Source organism: Mytilus galloprovincialis, chromosome 6 (genome assembly GCF_965363235.1).
Source record: "Mytilus galloprovincialis chromosome 6, xbMytGall1.hap1.1, whole genome shotgun sequence".
In the NCBI taxonomy this organism is placed as follows: Eukaryota; Metazoa; Mollusca; class Bivalvia; order Mytilida; family Mytilidae; genus Mytilus; species Mytilus galloprovincialis.
This window is the reverse complement of record NC_134843.1, coordinates 82639756-82658345: the sequence shown is the minus strand read 5'-3', so window position 1 is coordinate 82658345 and position 18590 is coordinate 82639756. Positions and strand designations below refer to the sequence as shown.

At 32.2% G+C, this 18590-nt stretch overlaps 1 protein-coding gene across 3 annotated transcripts in view; it reads left to right on the top strand.

Annotated features, from left to right (window-relative positions):
- The window catches only part of LOC143080508 (H(+)/Cl(-) exchange transporter 7-like), a 73500-nt gene that overhangs the window by 15788 nt on the left and 39122 nt on the right, over positions 1–18590 (top strand). For 2 of the 3 annotated variants that reach the window (XM_076256375.1, XM_076256376.1), the window contains 7 exons: positions 5313–5480; positions 6784–6858; positions 10314–10379; positions 12180–12212; positions 15620–15755; positions 16076–16185; positions 18046–18189. In XM_076256375.1, the coding sequence (XP_076112490.1) occupies positions 5313–5480; positions 6784–6858; positions 10314–10379; positions 12180–12212; positions 15620–15755; positions 16076–16185; positions 18046–18189 (732 nt within the window). The remainder of the gene's footprint in view (positions 1–5312; positions 5481–6783; positions 6859–10313; positions 10380–12179; positions 12213–15619; positions 15756–16075; positions 16186–18045; positions 18190–18590) is intronic. The other variant, XM_076256377.1, reaches the window with a different exon arrangement.

The window sequence follows — 18590 nt, the reverse complement described above, 5'->3', positions numbered from 1 at the left end:
CAGTAAGTTTTCTTCTCTCTCTTTACATGGACTGTCTAATGCATTTCAAGTCATTTCTCTCAAGATGCTCATCTTCATGGTGAAATATCTCCTAACATATAATACTTTTTAAGCAAAAAATAAGAATAAAAATTAATCATTGATATTTATGATAGATATGTGTACAGGTAAATTGGCGCAAATGAGTTCTGAATATTGGCGCAATTGCTAGATTTGAAAAACAAAATTTGGCGCAAAGGGACTGCTGCCTTTACTTATAGGTCTCTGATAATTTATATAAGAGCTAGAGGTAAAAGTGATCCTCTGTGATGGTTTCCTGGTCATTACTATCAGCCATCACTATATATCCTCATGTTATATACATGCATTGGTGTGCAGTCATCAAGGATCACAATATTTTAGTGCAGATAATTTCAGAATTTACACCATGGTGTCTAATTGGACATATTGCATACTCATCTATTATTTACTATAAGATACATTACTGAAAGACTATCTCCTAAATTATCAAAACCTATCCTTTTACCTTAACCATGATATTTTGGTGTAAATTCAGAAATTATTTTATTAGATGTTTTTATTATTGCGAAAAATGCTACAGGGTTATAATCTCAATATATAATTTAAACTCGCATTTTGAAATTATGTATATCAATTGAACAAGATTTTTTTAAATGTCGCAAAAATTAAAATCACATTTTAGACTAAAATGACAAAATTGCAATAATATATATAAATGCACGCAATAATTTTGAATTTACAGTAGATTTATCAAATCAGGCTAACACAACATATGGGTGTAGCTATATCTAACAGTATGTAAAAAATAATGCAGGTGTATCTATAACTAACAGTATGTAAAAAATAATGCATGTTGAATGAAAGTGTAGATAGTTGTGGTAACAATGAATTTGTATGCTGATTTAAGATAAAAAGTATGGAAAGTTCAGAGAATGATCGTAGCAATGAAAAGTACGGAAAGTTCAAAAGTGATCGTTACAATAAAAAGTATTACTAATGTTAAAGATCATTTGTTTGACATTTAGATACTGTTAATGTTTCTATATAATATATTTTATTAAACAAGTAATATATAATATCATGTTAGATAAGGAATATAATCAATAAATAATTAGGCCAGATGATAAGAGTTGGTTAATTTTACATCACAATGTCTCTAGGGCTTTTGTTTTGCTGATTTTTATAGTAAAACTTCCTCAGTAAATTGCACACTCATCAATATTTCTATAAGAATTAGCTTTTATTATGTACTATGGGCATTGGGAAAGGTCTGGATTAATTTGTTTAATTTTGTTAAGATGCCATGATTTATTTATTTCGAAACATGTGTAGATGTTTTGATGTGTCGATAATTATCTGATTTATCAAGGTTTAAATTGGTCGAAAACAGCTTCATGCCAAGAAATAGTATCAAATGTACTCCAATGCAGATAGCTTTTTACATCTAACCAAATCATAAATAGTCTGCTGATTAAAATAAAAAATGATTTTTTTTTTATTTATCTGAAAAAGCGTAACTGTTTTTCAACATGGTATACATTGATAAATGTTATTCTCATTATCTGTGTTTGATGAAGTATATTTGTTTATGGTATAATTTGAACCTTGTTCTCGCTTACTTTGTTCTAGTTAGTCATTTTAGTGCAAAAATACACCAATGTGACCATACATACATTAAAATGCATAGTACAAGGCTTTGTGAGCAAAAATAATGTGACCAGATTGAAAGATAATATATTTGTATAATAAAATTACCTAAATAATATGCTATCAGAAAATGAAAGTGGAAATGTTGTTAGCCTTCTAAAATCCTAATTTCATATCAAAATAGTGTATTATTTGATTAAGCTATATAATCTGAGTTATCTCCCTTATTAAGGCCAAAATAATCTGAGTTATCTCCCTTGATAAAGAAAAGATTTTGGAATTCTTGAGTGAACAGGATTTTCTGCAATTTGTTAAAATTATTGTGTAGTTGGACAAATTTTCCAGTATGTCTTTTTTTCTAATAAAAATTGGGTATGAGAAAGTAATTTCATTTCTAGTACAAATTTCAATGAATTGAAGAAGGAAAAAAATATGTCTATTATAATTTGTATAAAGTTGCACTACTATCAGTTTGAATTAGTTAGACAAATTATTTTCAGACCCATCACACAAGATAATGGTCCAGCATTTGATTACATAAACCCCCATGCTGCTGATCAGATTGTCTTTTTCTGAATTTAAATTTGCTGTCAGGCCATGCATGTCTCTGTTTTAAGAATTTATTTTTTTGTGGACATTTGATTTTGTTGATTTGCCAAAAGTTTGCAAACATTAGTCTGTAAAAAAAAAAAAAAAAAAAAAAAAAAAAGAGTCACAATGTGGTTCTGTCTTTCATGTGAAAATGGATGTTGAATGCTTCATTATTGCAAAAAAGAAGCCATTAAGAGCCAAATGTTAATGAAAATGATTCAGTTGCAAATTAATTATTAAGTCATATGAAACCTAAAGAAAAATGATGCATATGTTTTTTTATAACAAAATAGATAGTTTTCATTATTAAATTTATGTACATATATTTTTCCAGAAGAAAATTCTTTAGGAAGCAATTTTGCCAACATATTTTCCATAAGCAAGTAACCTAAGCGTGTCCCTTCTCGTATAAATCTAGTGATTGCAATATGCATGAATCTATCACTGAAATAAACTATTATCTAATTGTACATGTTATAGGTTACACGTTGTAAATACAGCTGTTTCTCAAACCACACCTCTTTTGGGGAGATTTAGAATATTCATAAAAAATTAATTTTGTTATATACTGGTTCCGAGTTCTGATCCGCCGTGTAGGTTGCATCTCATAGACATAACTTGGGAATGTTACCAGAAAATATACATGTGAATATTGTTTCTATTGAAATCTGTGGTAACCCTACAGTTGAGGTAGGGATAGTTAAGAAATTTAGTGTAAGTTTAAACTCTTAGAAGTTCGTGGCATATAAACGTTGAAAAATATGCCGCACAACCCTATATTTTGACCTTTTAAAAAAAATAGTAGTGCAAATGAAATTTCCATTTTAGGATATCATTCTATTCAAAACATCATAGTTAAAGTGGTACAGTTTCAGCCGTAATAAGGGAGTTCCTATGGGAAAGTTCATTGTCAATATTTACAAAAATGCAACCTATATGCAAGAGCTCAATATCCATGCTTCTTTGTTGATTGTTAACTATAAGGTGACAATCGGTTAACTACGGCTTCAAAACACGACAATTAATGAGCTGCCATATTTTCACTTCATAACAGACAGAGAAAAAAAATTGACGAGTATACAATATATTTGCCTAAAAAATGACAAAATTGTGCACAGAAGACTTGAGTTTATGATTTATACATGCATTGGTTCAAGAATTGGATAAACATTATTTTTTCACCAGTCACTTGTTTCATATGACTTTAAAGAAAAGATGAAATAGAATTTTCCACAATATTTTTTATTTCTGTATAGAAATATACAAATTTTGTAAATGATTTTTTACTTTCATGTGGATTGATGAATATTCATATTTATCGTCCTTCCCTCTGCCTATATCACCCTGCTCTGTTGCTCCGTAATTCTCGTATCAAGACTTCAAAACGAGACAGGGCAGGCATTATCAGCAACGTCACAATGTGAGAGGAGAATTTATCAGCGACATCACAATGCGAGAGGAGACGTTATCAAGCTTGCTTTTGTCAAGCGTAAAACTGTCTTAGGGAGAAAGAAACAACCAGTAATATTATACAATGTAGAATGATAAAAAGATAATCGGGTTTTCTTCGTATAGATATCGTAAAATATCAGCCGCTCGACACAATGTGAAACTTTTTAGCTCGTTCGCTATGCTCACTCGCCAAAAAGGTTCACATTGTGGCTCGCGGTTGATATTTTACGATATCAATGTGTAGAAAACCCGATAATCTATACCTATAGTGAATGACAAATGACTTGTATATAATCAGATATTTGTGTTGTATTTGTTTCTCTGAATGCAGTGAGTGTTAAAACATTGATTTTGTTGTAAAGTGTCACTGAATGTAGGCTGCTAATGGTAGTGATTATGTTGTTTGTAGAGCAATTTGTCATTTATGTTTTATCTACAAAATGCCAAAATTAATGGTAATGGCTTTGGTTTTCATTTATTTAAAAGCGTTTTAAATTAATTTTGTTGAATTTTTTGCTCTTATGTTTATGAATTAAGTGTCAAAGATCAAAGTCTTTTTTTTTAAAACCTGAATAGTACACATGTGTTCATAGTATTGATTAACAATGTTTATTTCAGGGCAACTGTATACCATATCACCCCCTCTGATCTAGATCTATTGATCTGTACATACAAATTAAATTGGAAAGCTATTTTCAATCATTTATTTTGTTTAAACAAACTTTAAATTGTACCTAAGCATATTTTCTGTAACCAAAATGTACAAATCGTGTGAGATTTTGTTTCTGTTGAAAAACCAAAAAACAGGAATAAGTTGTCAATATTGTAATGAATTAGCCTGTATATATTTTTTAGCCTTTTTTTAATGCCCCACCTATGATAGTAGAGGGGCATTTTGTTTTCTGGTCTGTCTGTCTGTTCGTTGGTTTGTCCCGCTTCAGGTGAAAGGTTTTTGTTAAAATTTTTAGTCAAGGTAGTTTTTGAAGAAGTTGAAGCCCAATCAACTTGAAACTTATGTTCCTTATGATATAATCTTTCTAATTTTAATGCCAACTTAAGAGTTTTTACCCCAATTGCATGGTCCACTGAACATAGAAAATGATAGTGCGAGTGGGGCATCCGTGTACTGGGGACACATTCTTGTTCTTTCTAAACCATGATGTTATGTTTTTAGACTTTTTCATTATTAATAGTAAATATACATATTGTACTTCTATGTTTAAATCAAGTCCAGTTAAAGGATTTGCTTAACAAATCTTTGCTGTAGAAATTTATTTTGTCATTTTCAATATATACTATTTTTGTATCAAATAAATGTCAGAAAATACATGCATACAACTGCCTGCACTACTATTAAAAAGACTTGGTCTAACTGGTCAAAATGTTCCTTTTGAATCCCTGTCATGTGATTATTATGTATTATTTAATTCCATTAACTGAGGGGGTCAAATGGATGTCTTTCCAAATTGCTAGTTTTACATTGAATGAAACAAGTGCAGTGTAATAGAAAATATTCTAACCTATGTCTCAATTTGTAGATACTGTCTTTTTGTATACGTACATTTCATATTTTTAACCTTTTTGTGGATTTCATTTTCTAGTTTACAGTGACACCTGTTGCTGATTCCTACCATGACGCTCTTGATGAACTCCCTTGTGATGAAACAACCATTCTACAGTTTGAGAATGAGCTTAAAGGTCAAATGGCCGACACAAGCGACACACTTACGCACAACAGTATTACAGCATTATTATCCTCAAAGTTCAGAGTGAGTTATTTAAGTTATTACTTGGTCTATGGAAGATTGTTTGGGTTATAATAGATATAGGAAGATGTGGTGTGAGTTCCAATGAGATAACTCTCCATTCAAATAACAATTTAAAAAAAGTAAACCATTATAGGTCAATGTACAGCCTTCAACACAGAACCTTGTCTCACACCAAACAACAAGCTATAAAGGGCCTCAAAATAACTAGTGTAAAACCATTCAAACTGGAAACCAACGGTCTAATCTATATAAAATTTAAAAAAAAAACGAGAAACGAGTAACACGTATAAATTACATAAACAAACGACAACTACTGTACATCAGATTCCTGACTTAGGACAGGTGCAAACATTTGCAGCGGGATTAAACAGTTTAATGGATCCAAACCTTCTCCCTTTTTCTGAAACAATAGCATAACATCACAACATAGAAAAGCACACGATAAAATATCAATTGATAGGCTTAACTCCATCAAAAAACGTACATTAATACACTTTAAACGAATAAATTTGATCTGCGATATCTGAATGCAAGTGCACAGTTAATAAAATATAAGGGACAAACATTCAAGGCCAAAAAGCAAACAAACAAGTCCAAACAAAGCCTTGGCAAGTCACCACTGCGAAATATTTAACCCTTCGAAAATATTCACTTTAGAAAAAAAAAAACGGTTTTAAAAAAATACAGGTAAATCTTGAAGTTTATACAAATGTAGTAAGAAGAAGTGAAACTTAGAACTTATAAGTTTATTTAATTATTTATGAAACCTGACTTTACCAAGAACCAAACAATATTTTTTGTTGTTGTGTTTGTTTGATCCTTCGAAATATGAAAATCATTATTTATGTTTGCTTGTAGTAAATAGATATAATATTCTGCCGCCCTTTAATTGAATTTTGTGTAAACTCTGTTTTGTTTATCTTCAAAGAATATATTTTAGCATACCACTTTCTGCCTTCATGATCTTGTGGTAGCCTGCTTGCTGCAAGAGTTGGAAATCATTGAGATGGGGGAAAAGTGCATTAAAAAGATCAAAATTTGTCGACTCCTCGGAATTGGTATACTAGTAATGTTTCTTGGTTTAAGTTATGCCTTTCCTGTGGACTGTTACCGTTTGAACTAGTTTCTTGAAATTATCCAGCTCATGGTGTTGTTTTGTAGAAGGAAGGTTTATTCTCATATCAGTATTTGTCCTGGACATCAATTCACTCCCATAACAAAAGTAGGCAAACTTTTTAATTGTTATTGGTGTTATTTTACAATATTAAACTTTCTACTAAATTACTATTCATTATTATTACAGGATATACAGAAGAGACTGAAGCAGTATGGGATTGAAGCACCAAAGTTCAGAAAGAGGCTGGTTTCAAAATGGGAGGTATGTGAACAAAGATTGGTGGCACATAATAGATTTTGTTCCAAACAAATGTTAAATGAATTTTCTTTATTTAGTTGATGGACCTAATCTTTGTAGTAATCTATTGAGATGAAGAATTTGACAAATTTTGGTTTTTGAAATTGTGACATTAAATATGATCATTATGTTGCTCAAATTTTGGAAATTTTTCCGCTTCCTCTAACCCAAATAATTCAGTTCCTATATCTTGCTGATCTACAATTACTACATGGTACACTAACAAATGAATGCATAGACAATGACAAATTGTCAACCAATCATTTGGTATTAGCTTGGGATTGATCTATCTCAATTAGATTGAGCTGACTGCTGATTGGTCACCTCTACTGCAGGGATTTGAATCATTTAAAATCCAGGAATTTTAGCGTGTTAAGAATTTCAGGTCTTTACAAGTAGGAGAGATCGATTACAGGGAGTAAATCACTCACATTGCGCTCCTTAAGCAGGGCTCGATATTACCGTTTGTCCAATTGTCCGGGACAAGTGGAAATAGGTGTCGGGCAAGTAGATTCATCATACTACTTGTCCGATGGGACAAGTGAAAAAATCGATGTCAGATGTGAATAGATCAAATTCAAGACTTATACATTCCCAAAAATATAAATGATTGTTTTATTAATCATACAAAATGAAATAAATATTCATTGATTGAACCAGAGACATATAATACTTGTATTATATGTGTCTGATTGAACTATCTGTACATGCTGGCAGCCATTGACCAGGGGAAAATAAGTAAGGGGAAGAAAACCAATGTTAATGTTTCTTCTTAGTATAAGCCTCCTTGAATTAGGAGCACCTCCATATGCATGATATGGAGTTTTACCTTAATTTTAAAATTTTAAATTAAAATTTGTATCATTTGATTTTGCTTTGAGGCATAACAATACATTAAAAGAGGTTTTATTTAATAAGATCTATATGTTAAAATAATAAGTTAAGATGTAAAAATTAAATAAAATCTAAAAAGGCAGATTTTTTACTAAAATGTTTTATGTACTTCATGATCATATATCAATGTATGTAAAAATCAAAATAAATTGTAAAATCTTGTTTTGACACCATCAATAAATTAAAAAGGTTTATTTATAAACAAGGTGCCAGGTGTATTTGGTTTAAACCATACCACTACTTCAGAATGAATATAGGTCCATGAATAGGAGAACCTAGTGGTATGGGAAGAGATATGATTTAATGATCGTCACATGATAGTGACAATGAGTCAGAGAGCTCAGTCTTGCAAATAATCCTTCAGTCTGAAATAATAAAATGAACTTTGATGTGGTATTCATATAACATAATAAAATGCTCCCTTTATTGATCTTTATTAGGTTCAATCAAAGCGCATTATTATTGCATATAACATGTATAATCAATATGTAGGATTTTCAGTTATAAATTCGGACAAGTGAGTTAAGAGTTCGGACAAGTTGATTTTCTTGCAACTTGTCCGAAGGGACAAGTTAGAATAATTGATAATGTAGAGGCCTGTTAAGTCAGCATTCGAAACAATAAATGCATGCAAATTTTTTTTTAAAGTGCTTTAAAAAAATAAATAAAAATATAAGTGAACCAACACCTTGTGTAGTGATTGTGCGGTAGGGATTATAAAGACAACTTTAACTTTCACTTTCTATTTATATAACGTCACCATAACTACTATTATGTAACTTACACTTCCGGTAAAACCACCAAACGGCAAGATTCGTACTTCAGTGTCATATTTCTTTGTACAAATGTCCTGATGATGCCTATCTACTAGGCGAAACATGTAGACCCAATAAACAGATACTATGCGGTAAAAACATGAGTGTTGTTGTCTTTATTGTCGACACATTCTTTATTTTCAAGATGACTGTGAATACCTAGCGGTATCCACTCGTTTTTACCCTACCGCACGATCACCGCTTCAGGTGTTGGTTCACTCGTTTTTTTATTTTTTTATTTTTCTGTGAACCCCTGCATCCGCAAGGATCCACCCGCCACACTTGCGTTGTACCTTACGACCAACAGCATGGATGATACCACAGACCAATACCAAGATTCCTGATCTTTTCCTGAAAATGATCAAGATTCTGCACTGTCCAAGAAGAGAAGGAGCAAGAGAAGAAGAAACCGCTACAACCGCTGATAACACTAATAAGAAATCAAGACCACCTTGAATTTAGGACACAACGCAAAATTAATATAAAGATTTAATAGAGTATTACAATACTTTACCACCGGTTAAGAAAGAAGAAACCTGCTGGAAGCTCTTACAGATTCAACATCAAACCACAGCAAAAGCTTTAATCATTAACACAACTCATAATTAAATATTTACGGATCTACCACTATCTTAATTTCCAAAATGTGCGACGATCATACACTTCACACCATTAGGGAGCTACCATTTAATTTAATGGGGGGGGGGGGGGGCTAGGATGAAATTTGAAAAAAATAGGCAGGACATGAGTTTTGAGTAAAAAAAAAAAAAAGGCAGGATGAGAAACTTGTTAAAAAAAAAGGCAGGATGACAATTTGTGTAAAAAAAGTCAGGATAAACTTGTAAAAAAAACGGCAGGACCGAATAGAGTAAAAAATAAAAAGGCAGGACAGAGATTTCAACTAAAAAAAAAAAGCAGGACAAAATTTTTCATCCTAGCCCCCCCATAAAAATCAAATGGTAGCTCCCTTGCCGACACAATTGGAAGCAGTAACTCGAGGGTCCCAGAGCGAAGCCAGTTGACTGTACGGAATGAACAGTGAGGTGTTGTCCAATTTGGAATTCACTGACATGATTATTAGAATAAATAACGTACAATACCACCAAGGACCTCCCATGAGATTAACTACACAGAACGGGATAGATGTCAACCACACGAGCAGTCTTCACGATGAACTATTAAATCTACAGGCCTGGAGCTCAATTTTCAAATTTTTTTAGTTAGATTCTGTTGGCCTGAAGATAAGATTTTTACAGGCCCAAGAGCAATTTTACTAGCCTGGGCTGCCTGGGCTGCCACTCTGCGTGAAGACTGCACGAGATGCTGTTACCATTCAAGAAAACACCAACATTTCTATTTATATATTTTCTATTTTAATTTACTTTCACTTTCACTTTCTATTTATATAACGTCACCATAACTACTATTATGTAACTTACACTTCCGGTAAAACCGCCAAACCGCAAGATTCGTACTTCAGTGTCATATTTCTTTGTATAATTGTCCTGATGATGCCTATCTACTAGGCGAAACATGTAGACCCAATAAACAGATACTATGCGGTAAAAACATGAGTGTTGTTGTCTATTGTCGACATAAAAAAATAAATGTATAATAGAAACTATGAGACTTAGTGTACATATTCATGAAATCTATTCCTAAAAGGAATTAGTTTCAGTTTATGTTATTTTTTCAATATTTATTTTTCAGAGTCTGAATTATGACATCTGTGAAAATGTTCTGTACATTAAGAACAGGGACCAGTATAGATCTAAGGTAGGGATGATATATGACCGACAAAACAATTAATTTATTCACTAATTGTTAGTTCAATGGATTTAAAAAAATATTTTTCACCCAAATTAGTCACATTTTGGATGTTATTAAACAAATAATGTAATGCTCTTTTTTATGCCCCAACTGATGCAGAGGGGGCATCAAGTTTTACCCTTGTCTGTCTGTACGTAAGTCATAGGTCATGGCTTCCAAAAAATATTTCAGCCAGCCAGACATTTTATATCTGATCCCGATTTTAATCCCTAAGACTAAGTCACAAAAGGCAATTATGGTAATCAGATGGCCATCCCAATGATTGACATTAGATTTTAAAAACAAACTGATACTTTGATATGAATTTGACGTTCTGACATAAACTGTTAGATTGGCAGTGCATCATTCAAAGTGTGCACATCAGCGTTCTCATATTTGCCATAGACTCTTTATTTGTGCAAAATGACATTGTTAAAAACTTTACTTTCGTTTTTAAAATCACATATGACTTTCATTTTTTTAAATCACATTTACCTAAAACCAGATATTGACTTGACAATCGTAAACATGGATGCGTAAAATCCATGTACAATTACAAAGCACGACTGAGTGAAGAAGCTCTTTCCACATTATTTTTTTAAAAAATACTTGAAATGAACGTTAGATACAGGTATCAATGATAACGTTAGCATTTTTGAAGAAATGTAGGATGCATAATTAAATTTCCCACCTGTGCACATGGGCACACATGTTCTAGTTTATACACACTGTAGTTCTGATGATTTTTCATATAAACCTTTTTAAATTTTTCATCAAATCATGTTTACAAACGTATTTCTTATAATTTTAATCTTTTGAACTAAATCAATTAGATACAAACCGTTGAAATAATTGTGAATAGACCGATCAATTTATACGATGTCCGTTACTGAAAATAGTTTACCTGTCACCTGAACAGGTAGATTTCAGCTGCCCAACAACTAATTAGGCAAAATGTTGATCAAAGGTTGGGTCAAAAAGGTTGTGAATTATGTTAAAATGACAGAAAAAGCCTTCAAAACTAAAAAGTAGATGACCATTACATGCTTTGCCCAGCTTGACTTTTACCGGACATTATACAATTGTCCAGAATATATGACCGTTTTGGAAGCCCTGTCATAGGTCCTAAAGTTGGTCTCAGTTCTCTAACTTTAGTTTGCCTAAACTAAATGCTATAAAATGGATTCACAATGCTTATTACAATAAAATACAGATCAAGTTTGAATTTTGGGGGTGTCACTTTTATTGTTCTAGAGTTATGCCCTTCACAAATGAAAAAATAGCTGAATATTTTGTTTCCTTGACTTTCTCTAACTTTAGTTTGCCTCAACCAAATGCTATGAAACTTATACAAAATGCTTATTACAACAAAATACAGATCATTTATGAATGTTTGTGTTGTTGTTATACCTGTTCTAGAGTTGAGCCTTTTTACAAATGGAAAAATTGCTGAGTTAATCGTTTCAGATCTCTTACTTAAGTTGCCTCAACCAATATGTAATGAGACTTATAGACAATTGTTATTACCACAAAAGTCAGATGAAGTACAAATTTGGATTGCTTTAATACTTTCTCCGTTCTTCAGTTATGTCCCTTTATAACTTAATATGATTTTCAAGCGGGGGCATAATCTGTGTCCTATGCACACATTCCCTATTTATTTATTGATAATCTACATGATTTTTCAAGTGTCTGATTAAAATAAAGTGTTTTTTACTAGTTGGCATTCTATGCCTAGAGAAATATAGAAATAACATTCTTTTTTAGATACATCATGAATTTGGTGGAAGAGGTGTAAAAGTAAAATATTCTATGTTTGTTTGTTTTGTTTAACTTGATTTTTGTTACATATATTTTTCATTTGTAGTATTTTTGTATTTGTGTTCATGTAACCTAAAATGGAAGTGTAATATCATTGCTATCACTAATACATCCATTATCATGCCATCATGGATGTTACTCAGTTATGGATCCAAAGGAGGGGGGAGTGTTCCGCACATTGGCACCCCTCCCCCTTATTTTGGACGATCAATGGTTTTGAATGGAAACATATGGTTGGAACCTTCCTTATAAAAATGACTGGATCTGCACCTGCTACTTCAGGGAGAAACAAAATAATACACCCTGTTATTGATCAACAATTTCTACACAGTATATAAGAATCAAGAGGTTAAAATATTATTGCTAATTAGACAACTACCCACTTAAAATCGAAGTGCAATGGTGTGCACAACTACATGCAGGTCATTGTATGAACCCAAAAACATGTAAATGTTGCTCAAACCACGTAAATTGATACCCACAAATTAATTTAAAAGAACTTTCACAGTACCATTCAAAATGGAAAAATTGATGACCTAAAACACAAGTCATTGTGAGTCTATTTGTGCACATGAAAAATTCTCTTTTAGAAATAACTTGAATTCATTGTCAACCAATATATATATTCATTACTTTAATTTTAACATGTGTCAATTATTATTAACAAGAAACTAATTATTTGTAAGCTAATTGTTCACTTTTGCTGTTACATTTTACAATATTAAGGAAAAAACCCTCATTTAGTTCAACTGAAGGAAGCTAAGCTATGCAACCCATTCTTTTGGAAAGGTTGTGTTGTGTTTCAGATCTTTCAGCTAATATTTATTGGTTCCCCTAAAATAGGATTGACATGTCTGTATGTATATTTTTTTATTCACTATTAATTCTTTTCAATTTAATGGTTTATAAAATATCTTAAATGATGGTTTGAATAACATTTGTTAACCAAGTTAAAGATAATGTACGTAACTCAGTGTTACATGTATGTGTTAGCCTGCCAATAATTTTTGTGGCAAAGTGTTGTATGATCAAATACAGATTAAGAAAAACTTGGTAGATCAGCTCAAATTTTCTGGGCCATCCATGGGCTGCTTGACCCCTGAGAATTACCATCCTAGTATTATATGCATTTATCTTTTGATGAATTGGTGATATTTAATGTATGATAATCGTACATGTATTTCTGTTTACAGAGATTGGTGTTTTTTGGTTGGCTCAGTAAATGTATGATAATGTTACATGTATTTCTGTTAACAGATATGGGTGACATTTGGTTGATTTAGTAAATGTATGATAATGTTACATGTATTTCTGTTAACAGAGATGGGTGTTTTTTGGTTGGCTCAGTAAATGTATGATAATTAGGTCTTTCCACCTTTCCGTGGAAAGACCTATTGGATTTCTTCTGATTATTATTATTAGGTCTTTCCACCTTTCCGTGGAAAGACCTATAGGTTTTGTTCTGATTATTATTATTATTTTTTTTCTTCCGCCTAATTCTTTGCTTGCGTAATATTGATGTTTCAAAAGATGTCGCTTAGATATTTGGAATATGATATCATATAGTTTATATGCTTTAAATACTGACAATGGCGTAACAAAATACTTAACGTTATAAGAGTTATCTCCCCAAACACTGTTTTTCTTGTGGCCACTACTCCTTCACAACCGTAAAAGATTACGACAAAATTATTTTACCAAATTGCTCGTTACATCTTAGGATTAGGATTTTAATTTTGACCGAAGCTATCCAGAGACTCCATATGAGAGTTATTCCCCCTTATGTATTTGATATAGGTGATATGCGTTTCTAACTGGTAAACCATAAGTGATAGAGACCTAGGGTCTCTTGATTTGAGATCCTTAGTCCAAAAAAATGAAAATCAGGTCAAGGTCAAAGGTCAAGGTCATATTCTAAAATTTGATTTTGGCTTATTTTCACTTATTTTTAAATACCGTATGACATATCGACAAATATTTTTTCCAAAATTGTTAGTTGCGACATGTCCTTACTTGTATATTTTGGTTGAAAGGGTGCGCACACAAGAAATGGGAGTTTTTGTCCATCTTACATTTAGAATTACGCGTAAAGTGGTATTACTCATTAACCAAACATATTAAAGACCTAGGGTCTTTTGATTTTAGGCCCTTGGTTTGTGACCTTGAAATTGAGGTCAAGGTCATAGGTTTATACAACGTTCTAGATTTTGACCTTTGCTTTAAATTCATATAAATACCTCATAAAGCCATAGGAACTAACATTTGAAACTGATTTTTCATATTTCAATATCAAAATAGATCTTTACTTGTGGAAAGACCTACAATTGTTCTCTGAACAATTGGTTTTTAATTATTATTATTTTTTTTATTCTTCCGCCTAATTCTTTTCTTGCGTAGTATTGATGTTTCAAAAGATGTCGCTTAGATATTTGGAATATGATATCGTAAAGCGTATGCACTTTTAAAAATGACCACTGCGTAACCAAATACTTTACGTTGTAAGAGTTATCTCCCCAAACACTGTTTTTCTTGTGGCCACTACTCCTTCGCAACCATAAAAGATTACGACAAATTTATTTTACCAAATTGCTCGTTACATCCTCAGGATGTTCTGTTTTATTTTGACCGAAGCCGAATAGAGACTCCATATGAGAGTTAGTTCCCCTTTTGTATTTGAAATTTTGAAATGTATTTTAAACTGGAAAACCATAAGTGATAGAGACCTAGGGTCTTTTGTTTTGAGATCATTGGTCCAAAAAAATGAAAATTAGGTAAAGGTCAAAGGTCAAGGTCATATTCTAAATTTTGATTTTGGCCTATTTTCACTAATTTTCATTAACCTTATAAGATACCGACAAATTATTTTTACTAAATTGTTAGTTGCGACATGTCGTAACTTATATATTTTGGTTAAAAGGGTGTGTAGACATAAAATGGGAGTTTTTGCCCCTCCTATATTAAGAATTAAACGTAAAGTGATATAACTCATTAACTATACATATTACAGACCTAGGGTCTTTTTATTTGGGGTCCCTGGTTTATGACCTTGAAATATAGGTCAAGGTCATCAGTAAATTTGACATTCTAGATTTTGACCTTTGCCCAAAATTCATATTTATACATCATTAAGCCATAGGAACTGACATTTTCAACTGAATTTTAATATTTTCATATCAAAATAGATCCTTATTGGTGGAAAGACCTTCAATTGTTCTCTGAACAATTGGTTTTTAATGTTACATGTATTTCTGTTAACAGATATGGGTGACATTTGGTTGATTTAGTAAATGTATGATAATGTTACATGTATTTCTGTTAACAGAGATGGGTGTTTTTTGGTTGGCTCAGTAAATGTATGATAATGTTACATGTATTTCTGTTTACAGAGATGGGTGACATTTGGTTGGCTTAGTAAATGGATGATTATGTTGGGGATTGGTTTATTAACAGCTTTATTAGCAGCAGCCATTCATGGCATCGTGGAAGAAGTAGCTCATATCAAATTTAAATATCTCAGTGATTGTATCCTTTTAGAACCAATAGCATTATGAGGGCACAATGCAAGTTAAAAAAGAATTTGACCTCAGTTCATATATTAAAGATGTAATAAAAGAAAAAATACAAATGATAAAATATTAAAATTAAGGATGGAAATGGGGAATATTTCATTGAGACAACAACCTGACATAAGAACAGATAACAGGTGAAGACTTCTAATGGGTCTTCATTATATTCTTAATGACCTTGAACAGTTATCCATTTTAAATCAATTTCAAACCTTAAATCTATCTACATTGAGAATGTCTGTTCTAAGGACTATTTACCTTAACATTATATACCAGATTTTGATCAGTGTGCAAAAGATGATTGTTTATATTTACCTGTGTTTATGTGGATGGCCATGAATCTAGTCATTACATGTTTAGCCTCATTACTTGTAACATTCCTTCAGGTAACTTAACAGAAAATAGTTCAGTAATATTTTAACTTGCAGTCTGGAGATAAAAATGCTGTTAAATTTCAGTAGCAGTGCATATGGTAAAGTATGTAACAGTTTTGCAATATTCCTTCTGATAAAAATGGCAAACAGAACTGTATGTAACGTGGCGTCTGATAAAAAACGACCAACAGTATTCAGGGGTCGACGTAACCGCTGGCCCGCTGGCCCGTGGCTAGTAAATTTACTGTCAGGCCAGTCAAACTTAACAAAGAACGGCCCGACGGGCCAGTCAATATTCTAGGGTCACTTGGGCCATCAACTTTCATTTTCTACCACGCGGAAGATTGCACATACTTCCGTGTTATTGAAATCGACTGGTAAAAATAGCCGGCCAATCAAATTACTTGGTAAAAATCGACAATTCCGAGGTTCCCCGGAAATGTGCGAGATTATTTATTCGGGATTTGTCGAGTTAAAAATGGCAGCCCCAGTTAAATTAAATAAATTGATGATATGGAACGTTTCCTAAAGAACTACCCACAAAAAAGAAAAGCTGAAACTGATACTGTGGATTCATTATTTTTCGTTGGATACCAATTTTCGTGGATTTCGTGGGAACAGTTGAACCACGAAATAAAATGTTCAACGAATACAAATTTTCTATAGGCTTGTATGCATACTTCAGCAAAACCACGAAATTAAATATCCACGAATATGTAAGTTTTCCTCAATCCACGAAAATTGATACCCACGAAAATAAATGAATCCACAGTAGCAACCAAAAAGGAAAAGAATATGAAAAATCAAAAAGAAAAAGGGAGTTAAATAATGCATCAAAAGCTCTCAGATTGCAGGATTTTGTGCCAATAATAATAAAATTTTCTTGGAGGGGGCAAACCCCCCCCCTACCGCGTGGGCCCACTTCGTGGACTGACATTTCTCGGGCCAGTAAGATTTTGAGTGGGCCAGTTGATAAAAAAAATTGCCAGGTACTTCTTTTTTCTTACGTCGACCCCTGGGTATTTTAATATGTTAAATGATATGTATAAACAATTGTGCTGTGATATTGTAAGAGAGAGGTGAAAGATACCAGAGGGACAGTCAAAGTCACAAGTCAAAAATAAGCTGATAACGCCATGGCTTAAAAAAAGAAAAAGACCAACAGACAGAACAATAGAACTCAAAACATGAGAAAGAAAACTAAAGACTGAGCAACAAGAATCCCACCAAAACCTTGGGTGATCTAAGGTGCTAAGGAACAGTAAGCAGATCCTGCTCCACATGTGGCACCTATTATGTTAACGTATGATTTACAATTTCAAAAAGTGTTCTGACAGTGCTGTATTATTCCTTAAAGATAAATTTTTTGAATTTTTAGAATCTTATGAATATTTGGATAACCCGACTAAGGCACTTTTAAGATCTGTCATACACTTACTACTGCAAATTCGGAAATAATGGCATGCATTTACTATTGCGATTTTGCCATTTTAGACTTAAATGCGATTTTAATTTTTTACGAATTTGAGAAATTAAATTATTGTGTATACAACTCTGTCGCATTTTTCGCATTAATAAAAACCTCGCAATAATTTCTGAATTTACAGTACCCGTTTTCCAATACTTTGTATTAAGTGTTTGGGTCATAATGCTTAGCACAGCAATGTATTCAATTTCTTGTTTTAATTGTATCTAACTGCTAAAAGTCAGAAATGCAGTGTATGTCAGTTCAAGTGAGAGGTTTAGCTAGCTAGAAAACCCATGCATGTACAAAGATAGGAATATGACAGTTGTTTCACATTCATATGATTTCTCCAGCAAACGTCATCTTTGTATGCTCTGTATGATCAGTAATTTCTTTATTTTCTTCAGCAAAAAGCAGCCGGGAGTGGTATTCCATTAATCAAGGCGTATTTAAATGGCGTCAAGATACCAGGACTTTTGTCATTTAAATGTTTTATTGCTAAATCAGTTGGAGTTGTCCTTTCCATCCTAGGAGGTCTGTTTTGTGGAAAGGTAGGATTGAATACTTGCAAGTTCACTTAAGTTGTAGTTTGTTTGCAGTTATAAATTGAACATTAACAACAGTTTTAGTGTGCTGTGTATGTTGCCTCAGATTTAATTTTAGCATGCTAAAACTTTTATTTTCGTTTATATTTTTACCAGTTTAATTGGTTTGGCTATTATTGGTTGGAGAACATCTCTGACTTCTGTGCTTTTGAATAAATTACATAAAACATGCCAGTGCAAATTAGACACATACTGTATAATATGTATTTACAATAATTTTAATCAGGTTAATAGTAGTATGTACATGCTGATTTAGATTTGTTTATATTATTTGAAATCAAATTATTTACATACTTTTAAAATCTTTTCCTCAAAAATCTTTTTTTTTATGTTCACTCTGTCGAGCA